This window comes from Indicator indicator, chromosome 30, assembly GCF_027791375.1.
Source record: "Indicator indicator isolate 239-I01 chromosome 30, UM_Iind_1.1, whole genome shotgun sequence".
In the NCBI taxonomy this organism is placed as follows: Eukaryota; Metazoa; Chordata; class Aves; order Piciformes; family Indicatoridae; genus Indicator; species Indicator indicator.
Window position 1 is genome coordinate 5,963,301 of NC_072039.1, and position 16,977 is coordinate 5,980,277.

The following is a 16,977-nucleotide window of genomic DNA, read 5'->3' on the forward strand; positions in this document are numbered from 1 at the left end:
TGTGCGTGGTGGGGATGCGTGCTGCAGTGTGCAAGGGGAGGAGTGTTCAGGGGTGTGCAAGGCGGAGAATGTGCAAGGGAGGTGCTGTGTGCACTGCAGTCGGCAGTGGTGTGCGAGGCAGGCATGCTGCACTGCAGCATGCTCGTGTTTCTGCAAGGCGCTGCAGCAGCTTTGCTGCACACGTTAAGGCGAGGCACACTGTGTGCCTCATGCACACGTGTGCATGTGCCAGGGACCGTGCACTGCACTGTACAAGGGTACACATACACCCATTGCACAAGGGACACCCCACAGGGTGCCACAGCCATGCCAGAGCCAAAGCCCAGCCTGCCCCACAAACATGGCTGGTGCCTCTCAGGGCTGTGCAATGTGGCTATCCTCAAACACCTCCCATTTTGCACCAACCTGGCACAGGAGTTGATGGTGGCTCCCTCCCTTTCCCCACCATCACTTTTATTGCACAACAGCTGCAGGGCCTGTCAAGGGGCTCCCTGTGGGCTCCCTCAGTCCCACCAGCCTCTCGCTGGCTTCCCAGAGTGCCAGGGCCAGCCGGTCGTCACGGGCTGGTGGCCATGGCTCCTGTAGGTGACAGTCAGTGAAGTAGCGTCCACTGAAGCGCTCAAGGCCCTCGTACGTTGCACAGTGCAGGGAGGTCCTGGCACCCTCAGCTGCGTCACAAAAGAAGAGCCAGGCCAGTGGGATGAGGAGCGGCTTCAGCCAGAGCGGCGCGTGGCGAAACAGCTCTGTGTTGACGAACCCTGCAGTCAAGGGAAGTCACCATGTCACGGCCCAATGACATCGGCCTAAATGCCTTCAACAAATGGAAATGGCCCTTCCAGGGTGGCCTGTGCACAGGCAGCTCTGCTGGTGGCCTTCCCTGGGGGTGCTGCCTGTGCCCCATCTGGCCATTCACAGGGGTTGTCAGTGTGTGGCTTCATGGGGCATGGAGCTCCATGGAAAAAGGATGCTGATGCCCAGGGATGCACCGTGCACAGGGACACGCTGTGCAAAGGCACATTTCATGCCATGAAGAGGGCATCCTGCACAGAGAGGGACAACCCACACCTGCTGTCCCCAGCTGCAGGTCCCTACCTGGATGCACAGCGTAGCATGTCACCTGAGTGCCCTGCAGACGGGTGGCCAGCTCACGGGCGTGCAGCACGTTGGCTAGTTTGCTGTCACAGTAGTCCTGGAAGGTGGACCACAGCCCGGGAGGTGGGCAGCCCAGGGTGTCCAGGTGCAGGCGTCCGGCACAGTGGGCACTGGAGGCAACGATGATGATGCGACTGGGTGCGCAGCTCTGCAGCCGCTCCAGCAGCAGCTGGGTGAGCAGGAAATGGCCTAGGTGGTTCACCTGGAAGGGCAGGCTGAAGCCATCCTCCGTCACACCCCCAGTGCTCACCCCTGCAAAGGATGCAATGGCAGCCCATGGTGGGTGCTCCAGGAGTGCAAGGCAGGGGGACTGGGTTGGGGGTATCCCAGGGCTCACCCGCATTGTTGATGAGGAGGTGCAGGTGGGGCTCCTGGTGCAGAAAGGCGCTGGCAAAGGCTCGTACTGATTTTAGGCTGGACAGGTCCAGCTGCATGAACTGCACCTCTGGGTTCCCTGTCTCCTGCGGGGAACAACACGGCATGATGCAAGGCCCGGGGTAGGGGGGCACCCTGATAGGGGTCAGGGCTGGATCCAGCCAGAGGCACAGGGGATCCTCTGAGGGATCTGACCCAGAGGGATGAGGCTGCAGGGTGCTCCGGGGCTGCACTGTGTTAGCAGTGGGTGGGGGTGCCTTGTGCCTGGGCAAGGGGTGCCCACGCAGCCCCCATGCTGCAGGGTACCCCTGCCTCTCAGATGTCCTCTGAAGATGCCCAGGGTTGTCCCGGGGGTCTCCTGAGGGTAGCCATGTGATGTCCAGGGATGTCCCATGGGAGTGTCTCAGAAGTACCCATTGGGTCCCAGAGGGGAGGTGCCATGAGGGTATCCATGGGGGTGCCCATGTGATGCACAGGCATGTCCCAGGCGGGTGCCCGGGAAGGTGCTGAGGGTCCCCCGAGGGTGCCGGGAGTGCCTCCCGAAGGTGTCCTGTGGGGGGTGTCCCGACGCTCACCGTTCGGATGCGGCGGGCAGCGGCCTCCCCCCGCAGGGCGCTGCGGGTCGCCAGGACGACGCGGGCCCCGCATCGGGCCAGCTCCAGCGCCGTGGCTGCCCCGATGCCGCCGCTTCCCCCTGTGGAGCGAAGCAGAGCGGTGAGCGCGGGGGCCGGGCCGCACCGTACCGGAGCCGCTGCTCTCGGTGCCCGGCGCTCACCGGTGACGATGGCGGTGCGGCCGTGGAGCGCGGTGCGGGCTCGGGGCGGCGGGGCCCGGCGCAGCCCGTGGCGGAGCAGCGTGTAGAGGGCCAGGAACAGCCCGACGCCCAGCAGCGACCACCCCATCCCGCCGCTGGTACCGGCACCGCCGCCGGGCCCCGCCCCGGCTTCCGCCTCCCCTGGGCAGGAGGAGGGACCGGGGCAAGGGGGCCGCGCCGCGGCTTTCGCAACCGGAGCGTGGGGTTATCAGCACAGAGCAGGCGGCACCGGCCTTTGTCTATGGGCAAGGGGAATTCACAGCCCCGGGGCGGAGCAGAGAGACCGGAAGAGGACGAGGAGCGGTTCAGTGCAACCTCCTCCCTCAAACCTGCCTGCTTCCCTGCAAACCCTCGGCACCGACAGGTGACAGGACCACGTCCAATACCGAGACCCCACCCCAGAGAGGTGGTAGATGCCCCCATCCCCAGGAAACGGCCAAGGTTAGGTTGGATCAGATTGAACACTGGTTTGTTTTGAGCACCTCACTCCAAGAAGCTCAGTGAGGTGCTGGAGCAGGAAGGGCGAAAAAGCTGGTTAAGGGTCTGGAGAACAGCTCTAAACAACTGGGGGGTTTTAGCTTGGAGAAAGAGAGGCTGAGGGGGAGAACTTCTTGCTCTCTACAACTTCCTAAAAGAAGGCTGGAGCCAGGTGGGGTTTGGTATGGTCTCCCAGGTAACAAGCAATAGGAGAGGAAACAGCCTCAAGCCACACTAAGGGAGATTTAGGTTTGACATTAGCAAAAATGTCTTTCCCAAAAACGTTGTGAATCTCTGGAACAGGCTACCCAGGGAAGTGGTGGGGTTCCCTTCCCTGAAGAGATTTAAAAGCCAGGTAGATGTGGCACTAAGGGACATGGTACAGTGGTGGACTTGGCAGTGTTAGTCTTATGGTTGGACGCCATATTAGATGGCCCTGCCCACTGCAGGGGAGCTGGACAAGATGATCTTCAAAAGTCCCTTCCAACCCAAACCATTCTCTAATTCCATTAGTCTCCATCCCAGGCCACCAGCATCATCCCATCCGACAGGACACCATCCGACATCTTAGGCTTCTCTTCAGTGATCAGACATGCTGGGGAAGCTCCAGGTTGTGGTGACAAGAGTGAAGACAGACAATCAGAAAACAGAATGTGAAGTATTTTTTTTTATATACAGAATACAGGAAAGTTTCTGTAAAGTCTAAAACGTTACAATTACTATGTACAGTGGAACTAGCTGTTCTGCTGCAGGGGAGGTGGCTTATAAACAAAAGAGACAGACAGGTTACGACAAACGATCTGCTACAATAGACAATTTGAGGAACGTCATACCACATGTAGCACTGTACACAGCTTTAAAACATTGAAAAAATGCCATCACTGATGTATTTACACAGAATCCAACATTTTTCCTTATTTGAAATAAAAATAGGATGGACACCAGGAAAGGAACTCGTTTCTCACTGCCCATAATACACAGTAGCTACTTGTAGTGCAACCATAGCAGGGAGGGATGGGAAGGAAAAAAAAAAAAAACCAAAACCAAAAACAAAACTGTGGAAGAAGAGCGCTTCTTTACATTAAATAAAACAATGATATTGTATAGATTTGCTGTATGAAAACTGTATTTCTCTTTTAATATAAAACTATTGTCACTGGCACAAAATAGAACAAGTTTCTGATTATTTTACAACTGCATGGGAACTATCTGTCAGGGAGAGTCCTCGCGTCAGACAGCGATTGCCCCCCTCGCTCTGACACGTCCTGCTCTCACTGCAGTTTTCCTTTTAAAATGAAATGTATAGTACAAATATATGTGCAAATGCCCCTAAAACTTGAGCAAAAAAGAAAAATTAAAAAAGGTTAAACGTTCTTCATTTCATGCAAACGGCGTGTGAACAGTCTCTGGGCCGACACAGAAAAATCCCACCTCTGTACAGTTTTGCATTGCAAGAGTCTGAGGGCCTTGTGTTGTTTTTTTTTTGTTTTTTTTTTTTTTTAATTTTCTCCTTACTCCAAAAGCTCTCTAAAATTCCTAAGGAACTGAGTTGGACCGCAGCACGGGCACCTGATGGGGTTTCAGAGAAAGCTTCTCCTCCAAGTCCATGTCTTGTACTAAGGCAGTGTCCCCCTTGGGCTGTTTGGTCGCAAATTCAGTAATGCTGAACACAAACTGCAGGCAGCCCAGCTTGATGTAACTGCCATGGTGGAGCAGGGCTGTCCCCTCCCAGCCAGCCCCACTGCCCCCTATTAAGCTGGAGCTGCTGGCTTTGCAGTTACAGGGTTTCCGATGCTGCCCTTGTGCCTGTGAATTCATCACAGCAGCTTCTTCATGTGGCTCCTCTTCTTGCTTTCTGCTTTTATGTCGTTCTGAAAGATAAAAAAAAAAAAAACAACCTATGTGTAAGATTCAGGCCTGCAGCAGCTCATATTCATCAGCAGGAGCTGCTGCTGAGGTGCCTCAGGGATAAGAGCCTCCAGTTAGAAGGCTGGTAAAAGGAAAGCTGGCATTTCCCCACATCCCTGGAGAGGCAGAGGCATTTACACAGCTATTTACACAGCCAAAAGAAGTGGAAGCTGATCAGGTGGAGTGCAGGAGTAAGCTATATGGGGATGGGATGCCTGTGGCACAGCCCAGATCCCCTGCTTGCTGCCTTTGAGGTGAGGATGCGTGGAACGCCCCTTGCTCCAGCTCTGAACCGGAATTCATCCAGCCAGGGACACAGAAATGGGTTAACTCCAGCACTGGAGGCAGAAGCAGAGTTAACAGTGGAGCACTCTGTGGACCGAGGCACTCCCCAGGCCTAGGGAGAAGCTCCCCTTCTGCAAGAAGTGCACCAGCCCCTGCAGAACAATAGGCACCAAGAAGGAATTGATTTGCACCGCTTCTGTTCCCCTCTCCAAGAGCTCCCTGTGGTGTTTCAGCACTCACTTATCACACTTTGCACTTTGGCAACAATACTGCTGGGAGGAGTGGGTGTCATCTTCTCTGAGAAGTCACACGAATACAGAACGTTGTCCACAGTTGTCCCATGCTCACTGTAGTTCAACAGCTCATAATGTTTCGTATTCTGAAAAATAGGGAAGAGGAGGGAACTGAGACATAAGTCAGAAGGGCATCTGCTCATACACCTCTTCAGAGCACTGAAACACAAACCCTCTCTCCCCACTGCCGTTGATGCTTAAATAAGAGCACTTAAATACCCTCCAGCTCAGAGTTCACCAACCCAGCCCTCAGGCATGGCTCACTGAACAGCCAGCTTTCCAGCAGAAGCTGCATCCTGGCAGGGAAGGAGGGGCAAAGCAGCTTTGAGAAGCGGGTTTTACCTACTACTGGGCTTAGACTGAGAGATCTTTTGGAAACAAGGATTCAAGGCAATTCTCACAAAGCCAGCACACCATTTTTAACAGGCACTATATACTAACTTGGCCCAAGACCTGTGCCTAGCAGGGAAGAGATGTGCTTTGGAAAGCAGACACAAGATGGCAAGAGGGATGCCAGTGTGCTGCAGCAGCTGCAAAACTGACAGTCTGGGATTTACAGACCCTCTGCAGCCGCTGAGATGCCAGAAGACGTTACCGTGACACGCATTGTTACACAAGCAGCGTCACGCTCAGCTGAGCTTTGTGGAGGATGTTGACAGAGTGGAGGAAATTTCAGGTTAGATCACAGTAATCATCTGAAGGCTGAAGACCTTGTCCCCCAGGGACTACAGAGCTTGAATCAATTTACAAAAATTCTCCTTGTAAGTTTTCAAGTAACCTTCTAGACTGCAGAGACCAAAGCCACACAGGAGCTGCCAATGGCCAGAAGCAGAAAGAGCTGAGGAGAGGGAACTTTCCCTCTAAATTGAACACAGCCATGGGAGGCCTGCTGGCATATGGAAGAGGTTCAGTGCCTAGAGCCTGATTTAGGATTGACCACTGTGAAGAGATGCTTCAACACAGATTTAAGGTCTGGATCCCATTACCGAGCATGTTCTGTAGCTTGTAGTGCACTGAAGGAATGGCTAAAGCCAGCTGTGGGTTAATCCTGGATCCTACTCAGTAGCTGGTTGACAAATGGTGATATAAAAGACTCTATCTTGCTTCAAAGACTTTTTCCACACTAAAAGACATCTCCAGTGGTGCTTTTATTGGCAGACATGCCAGTCTATTTACTTCAAGAACAAACTAATCTCTTGGCTGTAGTTAAGGAGCAACTGTAGACCTTAACTGAAATTTTAGTCAACTGACTAAAAGAAAGAGACTCAGAGCAGTTCCCTGGTTTGTTCCAGCTGAGGTTTGATGTCTACACATGAAGTTGAGCTTCTGTTAACAACGCAGCTGGATCAAAAGGCATTGAACCGTTTCTATGACTTTTTCTTTCCCCAGACACCAGCAGTGACAGTGCTTACTTTTGGTCAGTCTTTGTCCACAAGCAGTTAGCTCAGAGAAATCATGCTGGCAGAGCTCTGTGCTTCAGAAAAGGCTCCGACAGAAAACGCTGACACAGCCTTCACTGGAGTGAAACCATTCAGAGCCCTGGCTCGCTCTTTGTAGTCCACAACAGCAGCACCACACAAAAGACAACCTGCTGCCTCCATCTCCAGCTCCCACTGCCATGCATGCCAAATCATAAAAATAACAAAAGCCTAACCCCTCAGGCACTCACCTCATCATAGAATATGCAGGCATGTTTGCCAGACACATAGTTACAGTGACCATAGCTTGTAAGGCACACATCCATATCGGCTCCTGTCAGTGGGGAAGACAAAATGGGCTCAGTTCATTTCAGAAAAAAAACCAAACTGTCAGGCATCAGAGAACAACAGACAGAATTAAACTTCAATTAGCAAAACAACAGGGGAGCAGCTGCCTTTGTCCCAGCTCCCAGGACTGCATGAATAATGCTTCGATAAGCCACTAAACAAAGTTTTGGTGGGGGAAGGGAAGGCAGCAGCTCCATGAAGGCTAAAGAGCATTTCACTGGTACTGGGTCTACACAGAACACCCCAAGAACGTAAACAGAAAGAAATGAAACCTTCATAGAAGCAAACAGTAACTCTGCTCTCCGTCAGCCAGCCATCACCATCTCCAGGACATGGTATATCTATGTTGACACCAGCTGGGTTCCAAAGGTATGAGCCACAAAGACTCAAGTGGATGGGAAATTTCCCTGTTTCTTGGCAGCAAAGAACCCTGGTTTCAGTGCCCACAATGGCTCTGTTTTGACACCCCACTGGGCAAACACTTTAGGATGGCAACGGAGAACCTGATTCTGAAAGGGCAGGAAAAAGCTACTCACCTGTCCCAATATAGAGGGTTCGATAGCACATATTGACTGCACCCCCTAAGCCCATCAGAGGATAGAACACCGCCCGGGCTTGCACTTCCTTTCTTTGCGCTGCAAGATAAAAAAGAAATTGCTTGAACAATGTTATCAGCTATGAAGGCTGCTTGACCCCAGTGTCCCCAGCACCAGACTCTCCAGAAAACACAGATCCTGAGGATGTAGTTAGCTTTGGCCCAAAGTCCAATTCCCAGCCCTCTAAATGTTTGTGCATTGAACATCTTTTTGCGAGTCAGAGAAAATTGCTCTCTCCAGTAACCCACAGGAGCCATGCAATTGGGGGAACATTTAATATAGAGTGTGAACAATGGAGCCACGCAGAGGAAAACGCAAACCTCCCGCTACTAGCTTGCTTCTTAATCTCTTCCACTTTGGGTAATCAAAGTGCTGGGTTTTGCTGTCAAAGTGCCACTTAAAAAAAAACTGGTGCTGGTGAATGTTACCAACTTAACAGCTGCAATTTCACTCCTAGTGAGGCTGCAGGAAAAACACACAGGTTGAACAGGGCTTGTCCAGGGACCAACCCAGCTCCCAGGACAGGATGGTTGACGATGGATTCCATTACCCCTGAGTCTCTCTCTCTGGCAGCCAAGTCCACATCACACATTAACTGGACAGAATATCTTCTCCTTTGGAACAGATACCAAACTCCATACCACACAGGCCCAGTCAGGATTTCAGCAGCTGTCTCTTGGATATAAGCCCTTTGTTTACAGAGTTTAGGTCTCTCTTGGATGCTACATCTGTATGACAGTTTTACACTCAGAGAGCACCATCAAGAACAGAAGATTACAAGAGATGGTTTCCAGACAACCACTCCTGCCCAGCTGCCCTGCACAAGTCCTTTCCTATGTCTGGCTCTGCTGGCTACATGGGGCTCACTAAGGGCTTTGCATCTAATATTTCATTATCAATGCTAAACAGTCAGCTGGGTGTATCATTCCTGCCCAAAAAGGGTGATGGGTTAAGACAGCATCAATCTGCCCTTTGAAAGGCAGACTACTGAGGAATTTCCAGAGTCTGTTACAGCAGCACAGGAAAGTAGCTCCTATCACAGCCTGGTGCTGCATCCTGCAGCAGTGCTCGAAAGAAGATTGACAAGCATTCAGAGAACACTGTGATGCTACTGCAGCAAACACTGGCAAGCACAGTTTCAGAAGAAGGTTACTGACTGCTACTAGACTTCCACAGATCTTATTTGGGATATTTACTCCCAAGCCTGGAAGAGGGGGAGCAGACAACTGCTCCCGCAACGAAGCTGTTCAGTAAGTGCTTGGAAACAGACTAGATGGACTGGCTGCCTGTAGAGGAACATGAAGCCATGTCTGCCTTCCAGCTTTAGGTGTTAGATATCAGTGACAGTAACAAAGCCAATGCTGAACTCAGAAATCTGGAGATTTCCAACAAAAGCACAAGTTGTTTTCCATTTGTATCAGTTGCATTTAGCATTTCAGCTTGACAGTGACATCATTCTGAACAGGCAATGACATCAACACACATATTCTGTGCCTCAGTTCCTCCTGGTCTTGTACTTGCCTCACAAGCAACATCCCCAGAACAGAAGAACAGAAATTCAGGTTATTTCTTTTGCTCGTTTCAAAGGTAAGGGGAAAAAAACAAAAGCAGCTGAGCCTCCCCTCCTTCTAAGATGAATAAAATGCAACCTCACTAAAGAATTTCAGTGGAAAACCAGAAGGGTTTTTTTCATCAACATAATTTGTAAACAATTCAGTAGAGGAACCCTGAGGAGTTTCTGGCCAGTAGATATGCAGAGAGGGGATGAGAGGAAGGAAACGTGAAAAGGCAGCATCAGACAGATACCAGAAGAAGAGAAGACCTCCTTCAGTGAGCAGGCAAGGGAGGGCCAAAAAGCTATGGCTCAACATAAACCAGCTATTCTGGGGCTGCTCTTACCTTCAATGTGGTTTCCCACAGGAGATTGCTGATGGGAACTGACACTGCTCGCTAGAGACTGAGCTTTGGAAGGAAAGAGCTGATGTATTCTCTGTAAGGCCAGAAACTTGATCAGCTGCTCATCCAGCATATTTATCTCAATCTCTGTTAATAAACAAAAAGCAATTAGTAAGTTATTCATAGCAAGGATGCAACGTGAGCTGCAGTGGATTTAACTGTCCCACTTGCAAGCAGAAGTTTAGGGGAACAAGGACTGACAGAAATTGAAAACCTGCTGGTTTGGCTCCAAATCAACACATGTGCAGAAGTGGACATTACGCCCCCTTGGCGGGCAGGTTGGGTCCTTTTAAGCTCCATTACCTAGTTAGTCTAATCCCACATTACAGAGGGAAGCTGTAACCACCTCTGAAGTGGCTACAGGCTCATTCTGGAGTCACACACTTTGCTAGCAGGGTCAATTAAACCAAACAGGGCAGTTCAGACAATATTGCTACTGAGCTTTAAAGCAGATCTGTGGCTGATAGCCTCTAAGTATTTATATTTGTAAAGCCCTACAGAGGTCTGATTTCTGGCAGGAGGCAGGCTGGCTAACCCCTTCTTCCAAGAGCTTTCTCTGCCTCAACAACAGTTAAAAGAATGAGCAGAAGAAGCAGAACTCTAATGGCCTTTCCTGATGGCTGAGAGGTGGCCTAGGTAGGGTGAGCAGTTAGGGTTCTCCCAAGAAAAGAAGGTCACAGTGACAATGTCAGAAAGGCTGTTCTTCAGGTGTAGTAGTCGTCTCTGGCAACAGCCTCACTATGTTACTGATGATCACTATTCAGCAAGCTCTTCCTCATCAAGTCACTCCACTAAGGTTTGGCATTTCTTGCCAAGTGCAACAAAAGGAAAATAAAAGTGGGCCAGTCTAGGAGACTGAGAGAAGCTGAAATAAATCAGAGAATTAACTGACCCATCAGAGCATCACCACCCAGGTGACTGCTCACCTACATGATCTATTGTTGCTGGACTTTAGACCCATCAGGAATAGCTGTGGATTGCAGCTGGCACCACAACACGGCAGGGCTGCAGGTTTCTGCATGTGAATTCCACCTGGAAAGCAGCCTGAGCAAAAGCTTTGTGATCCTTCCCCAGGGAAGCTTCAAGCAGAAACACCTCATTGGCCTCGCTGCCTTGGCAACGCTACAAGTAGGGAAGCATGTGACATGTTTAAGGTAATGTATATCCAGCCCCACCCTCACCTGACTGCAACCCTTCTTTATCTGGGGAACTTTTCTTTCAGCAAAGACTGAATGCTCTAGGGAAGCAAACACACAGGGCTAACAGAGACTGAAATGAAGCCAATACTCACCACCATCCATAAATGCTTTCAGGGAACCGGTGAGGTCCAACATAGCTGCAGAGTTTGAAGTGAGTGATGAGGGTAGAGTTAAAGCAGTTCCTATGGATAAGGTGCTGGGACTGACCTTACCATCTACAGAGAAAGATGGTGCAGAAAAGATATGTCACTGTGACGTCCCTGAGACATGCACCCAGCCCTCAGGCTGCACTTCACTCTAAAGCTGCTCAGAATGACCAATTCTGCTCACAGTCATGCTTTGAAAAAGGCCTGAATTAAGAGGCCATGAGCTTTCTTCTCCTCACAGGACTAGTGTGTGCCTCTGACACTGAGCCAACTGCCAGCTTCTGCATCTCACTTCCAGCTGTTGAAGGCATTCTGAGTCTACATATTTAAGCTCCTACTCCTCATCTGAAGCAGCAGCAATGACAGACTCTAAGTGATGTCTTACAGAGACTGGAAAGATGAGCACCAAGTCCCTAGGAGCTTGAAGAGCTCACTAAATGCAAAGCAACTTGTCTAGGACTGAATATGCAGAAAAAGTACAATTGCCACATTTTTATTCTTGCATCATGATCAAGACTGGAGTGTACCCCACTGTATAGTGAGAAAGTGACAATCATAAGCAGATTTTATTATTTACAAAATAAAATCCCATTGCTTAGGCAGCGACCATGCAGCAGTAAGAAGCAATGGCAAATGCCAGGAAATAAAATCTCTTTAATGCATTGCTGATATCAGACCTTCCTCAGTCGGTTTACTTAGAACTACTATGCACCTAAAATTTATGGCAAAAAGTCATCAATTATTTGTATTTCTCTACTTAGCAACAAAACTGGCACACCATAATTTAAGATTTGTTATACATTTATATAGATACGCATCATGTTAGAGAGGAAATCCAGGTATTTAGACCTTTCCCAAGAGATTAGGTTTTAAAACAGTGTTTTAATGTGCATTTTGTAGAACACAAGCTTTGCACCAAAAGCAATTATTTAACATCTTAAGTAACTGCACAATTAAATAGGGTTTGCAGCACTCTTCAAACCACAAGCAAGAAGTTTTCTATAGCATGGCCTCATTTCCTCTAGCAAAACTTCTTCCAGCCTTGCATTTTTAAGCAGGGCATGGTCAAACTAGCAGCCTCAGAGTAACCAAGATTGTTCAGCAATAAACGAGGAGGCCAAGTACTCTGGGGACTGCTTCCAAACACAAAGTAAAGCTCAGAAGTTACTCATTAAGGAATTTCAAAAAGAATAATAAAAAGACGTTGCCTCTGCTGCTTGAAATTGCCAGATCTGAGCCACTCCACACAAGCCTGCCACTGAGCAACCAGGAACTGCAAGAGAAGTGACAGACAGCTCTGTCACACGCTTCTCTGTGACCGCTTCAAACCCAACCTGCACAAAGGGTTTGAGTGCTGAGCTGGTGGGGGGAAAGGGAAGAGAAGGAGCAGGCTCTCAGGGAAAGCTTACTCCAGCAAGATTTAAGTTGTATTTCGAATTATGGACAGACTTTCAGCTGTCAACATCTTTGACTTGATGTTTTTAAACTGAAGAACGGGTTCTGAAGAATGCACTTCAAGAGCAGGGTATGTTGGGAACAAGTCAGGACAGAGATGGTCTATTCAGTCCACAACTACCTGTGTCAACAGAGCAGAGTTTCCCAAGTCCCCATTTCTCCACCACCAAGACAGTGCAGCTGAAGGCTTCTACTTTAAAACTACTGATGCTTTTCAGAGTTAAAACTATCCTGCTTTTCAGGACAGAGTTCCCCTCACACCATCAAAAAACACATTCTGCGCCCGCCATGAAGGGATCTAAGACAAAAGGGTCTTGAGGCTCCACTTCTCCCAGCTCCCCACAGCAGACCCAATTCCCAGCTGACCAAGGGCATACTGCTAAACCCTTGAGGTTCAAAGTAATAGTATGAACACTTTCCCAGCCCTGGGGTCCAAGATCAGCTGTTTGCCACATACCTGAAGGTGGTGCTGGTGAACAGAATCTGTTTGTGGACCCAACTGCAGAGATCCCATCTCCTGCAGCCTGTGGAGGGGTGAGAGCCCTGGTGGCAGTCAGAGGGGAGCCCATGGATCGCAGCTCTGGTGTCAGCGGGGGCCCTATCTGTGTCTGCACATTCTTTCTTTGCAAAGTGCTGGTGGTCTCCAGGCTGGCACAGGAGCTCGATATGGACGTAGGCAGACTTGTGACCGGAGCAGAACCCCTTTGTGCACAAGAAACAGGTCCTGCTACGTTCTCTGTTTTGACAGTGGTTCCAATGGTGTGATTCAGAAGTCCACAAGTCGCCGGGGGCGTGAGGGGCCGAGGCCACGTTTGCCGATGAGACAAAACAGGTATTGTGTTACCAGATCCCATTAGCCTCTGGGAATCAGTCAACTGTGCTGAAGATTCAGATGAAACACCATAGAAATGAGGACCGTTCACTTTAATGTCAGAGGCTGTCGGCCCATTCGAAGTCCCGCAAGAAGACACCTTCTTGGATTTATCTAAACAAGAGCTGCAGTTGACATCTTCCTGTGACAAAGTCTGCTGGGATTGCAAGGAACTCAAGGAATTCTGGGTGGTAATCCCTGAGGTGCAGGATGACATGGAATAGAGGGAAGGTGTGGGTGCCTTGTCAGCTGCCTGGTAAGGGTTGGCGAGTGAGCTGTCTGCCACAATAAGAGGCTTAATATCAGCCTTCTCTGTCTGTTCAGAGTCCCAAAGCGAAGTCATCTGCTTAGCAGATAAATGTTTCAATATGCTGCACTGGAGCGCAACAACACTACAGAGCCACTGGGAAGGAGAAAGAAGTGCAGGTTAGCTCCACAGTAGAAAGTGCTCCAAACCTCAACAGTTATTCCATTGTTCACCCAGCTCAAAGAAGTGCAGCTGCTGACTGCTCAGATGCATCCTGGACCTACAGCATCTGCTCAAATGCTCATCTAGAACCAGGAGAAAGCTTTGTCCAGAGGTATAAAAACACAACCAAAATTACATACTGTTTTTATCTCCATACTAGGGACAGGTCACAGAGGAGACTGAATTAAAAGGAGGGAGAAGGCAGCAGATGCACTTCCTCACCCTCAAACTCTTCCTTCTCTTCACTTGTTGAGTATTGGAAATCTTCAGTTAGTTACAAACACATCTTTCACTAATATGGGCTTCTAGCCAAACAAAATCCTCCATCTTCCTCTGGAGCACGGTGGAAAAAACATGCTGATCTACCTGATGGTATAAGGAGTCACCTGTCAAAGCTGGGATGGAGGGCACCTTTCCTTTTATACAAGGTACAGGGAGACCAAAAGATTTATCTGAAGTCTTAAGCTCCATGGTGAACATGCATCTGCCACACAGAACCCTGCCTAAGCTAACATAAGGACTTGACTGCACCACTGATTGCAGAGCAACATGCCTTTGCATTGTGGAATCTGGCAAGAAGTTTCATACAAGATTTAAACACTCATTTGACCTTGATTTTAAACTCCTATCATCAATAAAAAGCAGCCCAGAAACGTGACATTAACATACAAATAAACGTGTCAGAGAGCAGCCTTACATAATCAAAATGGAAAGTATTTCCCCTCAGCCAGGAAATAAAAATGACATCTAGACAGAAAGCCTTCAACTCCACTCTTAAGGCCAGAAGGCTATTTCACCAGTTCCCTGAAGTGTCAAATGAGGAGTTTTACATTTCACCTGGAAAGCCAAAATGAAGTTTTAAAAGCCAAGGGTGTCAGAGACAAGACAAGTTACCACCTTCAGCCATGATTTTGAAAACTGGTTTCCTAGACAACTGCTCTGCTCACGACTGAAATGGAAGAGGATCTTTGTACCAAAGCAACTACAGACAGAGAGTCCAAACATTTGACTTCATTTACCTCCTGTTGTTCTGTCTGGCTGGCTAAGTGCTCAGTGTTCAAAAGGTGCTTCTGCAAGGGTTCCTCAGGGATCCCGTTACAGATCAGCTCGCCATCTCTAATTGCTGCAGGCGCAAGTAATGGGGGTGGAAGTCGGTACTGGGACTTTATAGCATCAGGAACCTACATTGTAGAGAAAGATGATCACACATGAGAACCATTACTCAAGAATGATGTGTTAAACAAAGTGCCTAACCAGCACTACGCTTCGTGTTTGCTGCTTTCTGACCCAAAGGAACCCTGCAGCCAAGACATTAGAGGCTTCAAGGACTGAATACTTTAAATTACTAAAGGCTGATGTTATTAAGTTTTATTCATTAGGTCAGCACAGCATGGTGGATATGGCATAAAAGAAATCGCACCAAAAATAAGTGAAACCTGTAAGGCATTTTTCAGGCATTCTAGCAACAAATACTCTTTGGAGTTTAACGCAGAACATACAGCAGCCCCAATCTGACTGTAGGGCCACCTTCAGGAGGTTGTTTTCTTGTACTTTCTACACTTGTGCCAATTTTAAAGGCTTCCTTGTAAAAGCTGAGCCTTGTGGTTGGCAAGAAGAGAGCTTCTTAAATCCTACCCATAGTGAAAATAACTGCTGACTTCCAGACCTCTCACTAACACATTCCTTCAGACCCCACCCTCTTCCTCCTGCCCCAAGAGCCTATCCCTATGGGGCACGCTGGTTTCCCTTCCAAACTAGAATACATAGACAGGGAGTTTCTTTGACACCTACTTGTTTACACATACCTTCAAACCTTTCCTCTTTACTGATTGAAGAACTCTGCGATTCGGAGGATGTTTCTTATGGATTCGGTTTAAGAAATCCACTTTGACAACGTGCTGAGATATGGTGTCCTGGAACCGGTCAAACACTCGGCACCGATTACTCAGGGTCAAGTTCTTCTGGTTCAGCTGGGTGATCAGATAATGCCACAGGAGTTAGGGATCTATGGGTCACTTTAATGTACCCCAAGACTTTCATAAATGCCTCCTAGCACTGGCAGTACAGCATCAGCTCAGCTTTAGCCTGTTTGTTTCCTGCAGCACTGTTTCTGTTAAAGGGTGCATTGCTGGAGATGAATACAAAAGCGTTTAGAGGCCTACTAAGCAGCATCAATGCTCTCAGAAGCAGTTTGGGCACAAGCCCTTGGTTTCAGCCCCCTGTTTCCTGAGTAGCCTCAAGTACACTGCTTCTCCACAAATGAAAACTCCCTCTTTGAATGAAGGTTTTTGGGTAAAGCATGCAAAGAATTACTTCCCCTATTTGTAGCACTGTGCTGCTTTGTATCACAGTTCTAGAAGGTCATCTATATCTTAAGAAGTCCAGTCTGAAAACCAGACAAGCTGTCAGTGAGCCACAATCTGAGCTGTCAGCTTCAGTTACAGGAAGGAGTTCCCCCATCTTTATATTTTATTGCAGATAGCAGCATCATACTCCTTTGGAGAGTACGTTGCTTGCAGCAGGAGCTTTACAAGCGTTAGAGAGGGAGCAGTAAGAGCTCAGAAGCTATTTTACATTTGTTGTACTTTGTCCTTTAATCGACCTGCCAGGTTCCACTCCAGCATCCGGTTACCATACTGCAATCATAGCCCTGCTTACCACCACATGTTCTATGTGATTTGGGCACATCCATCTCCCCAGAGGCATGGCAGTAAGTGGTGGCTCCAGACAATCCATGTGGAAGAGGAGTGGGCAATAATCACACTGAATGAGAGGTGCCACTCTGCAACTCCTGCAAAGAGAGAATCAGACCTGATTCCCCATACAGAATATAGAGTAAGAACTGCACAGGGCACAGGTGAACTCTAACCACTTTAGCTCATCTTTCTCCACTAATTCCCCTACACTATGACACTTGCATCTAAAATTAGGCTTCAGATTTGTAACTTGATCTATATGGACCTTCTGCAAGACCCACTCAAGGCAAAAGGTCTTGCCCATGCCCACAAGGATTTCTTGGTGCAAAAGAGGTCCTTTGGCAAGAAGAGATGCTCTTGGTGGGAAGCTGTAAGCACCTGTCACATTCACACAAGGAACTTTGAGTTGACCTTGTGCTTTAGTTCTGAGAGGCTTCGTTTAGAGCAAAATTCAGGCATCAAAAGGAAATCTCAGATTTAGGTTATTACCATGTTCCTCAGATAAGCTGAGAGTGAATT

The 16,977-nt window shown here is 48.7% G+C and overlaps 2 protein-coding genes across 2 annotated transcripts in view; both read right to left on the reverse strand.

The window, feature by feature from the left end:
* Nucleotides 1-453: 453 nt before the first annotated feature.
* DHRS13 (dehydrogenase/reductase 13) lies at nt 454-2,429 on the reverse strand. Its single transcript, XM_054394555.1, has 5 exons — nt 2,303-2,429; nt 2,103-2,221; nt 1,490-1,613; nt 1,093-1,404; nt 454-758 (listed from the first exon to the last, which is right to left on the reverse strand). The coding sequence occupies exons 1-5, from the start codon at nt 2,427-2,429 to the stop codon at nt 454-456; spliced, it is 987 nt and encodes a 328-aa protein (XP_054250530.1).
* Nucleotides 2,430-4,349: 1,920 nt separating this feature from the next.
* The window catches only part of PHF12 (PHD finger protein 12), a 30,798-nt gene continuing 18,170 nt past the window's right edge, over nt 4,350-16,977 (reverse strand). The window contains exons 6-15 of the mRNA XM_054394130.1: nt 16,421-16,553; nt 15,568-15,732; nt 14,782-14,943; nt 12,880-13,696; nt 10,914-11,036; nt 9,566-9,709; nt 7,607-7,705; nt 6,974-7,056; nt 5,252-5,390; nt 4,350-4,689 (exon numbers count right to left, since the gene is read on the reverse strand). Of these exons, the coding sequence (XP_054250105.1) occupies nt 4,355-4,689; nt 5,252-5,390; nt 6,974-7,056; nt 7,607-7,705; nt 9,566-9,709; nt 10,914-11,036; nt 12,880-13,696; nt 14,782-14,943; nt 15,568-15,732; nt 16,421-16,553 (2,200 nt within the window). The 3' untranslated portion in view covers nt 4,350-4,354. The remainder of the gene's footprint in view (nt 4,690-5,251; nt 5,391-6,973; nt 7,057-7,606; nt 7,706-9,565; nt 9,710-10,913; nt 11,037-12,879; nt 13,697-14,781; nt 14,944-15,567; nt 15,733-16,420; nt 16,554-16,977) is intronic.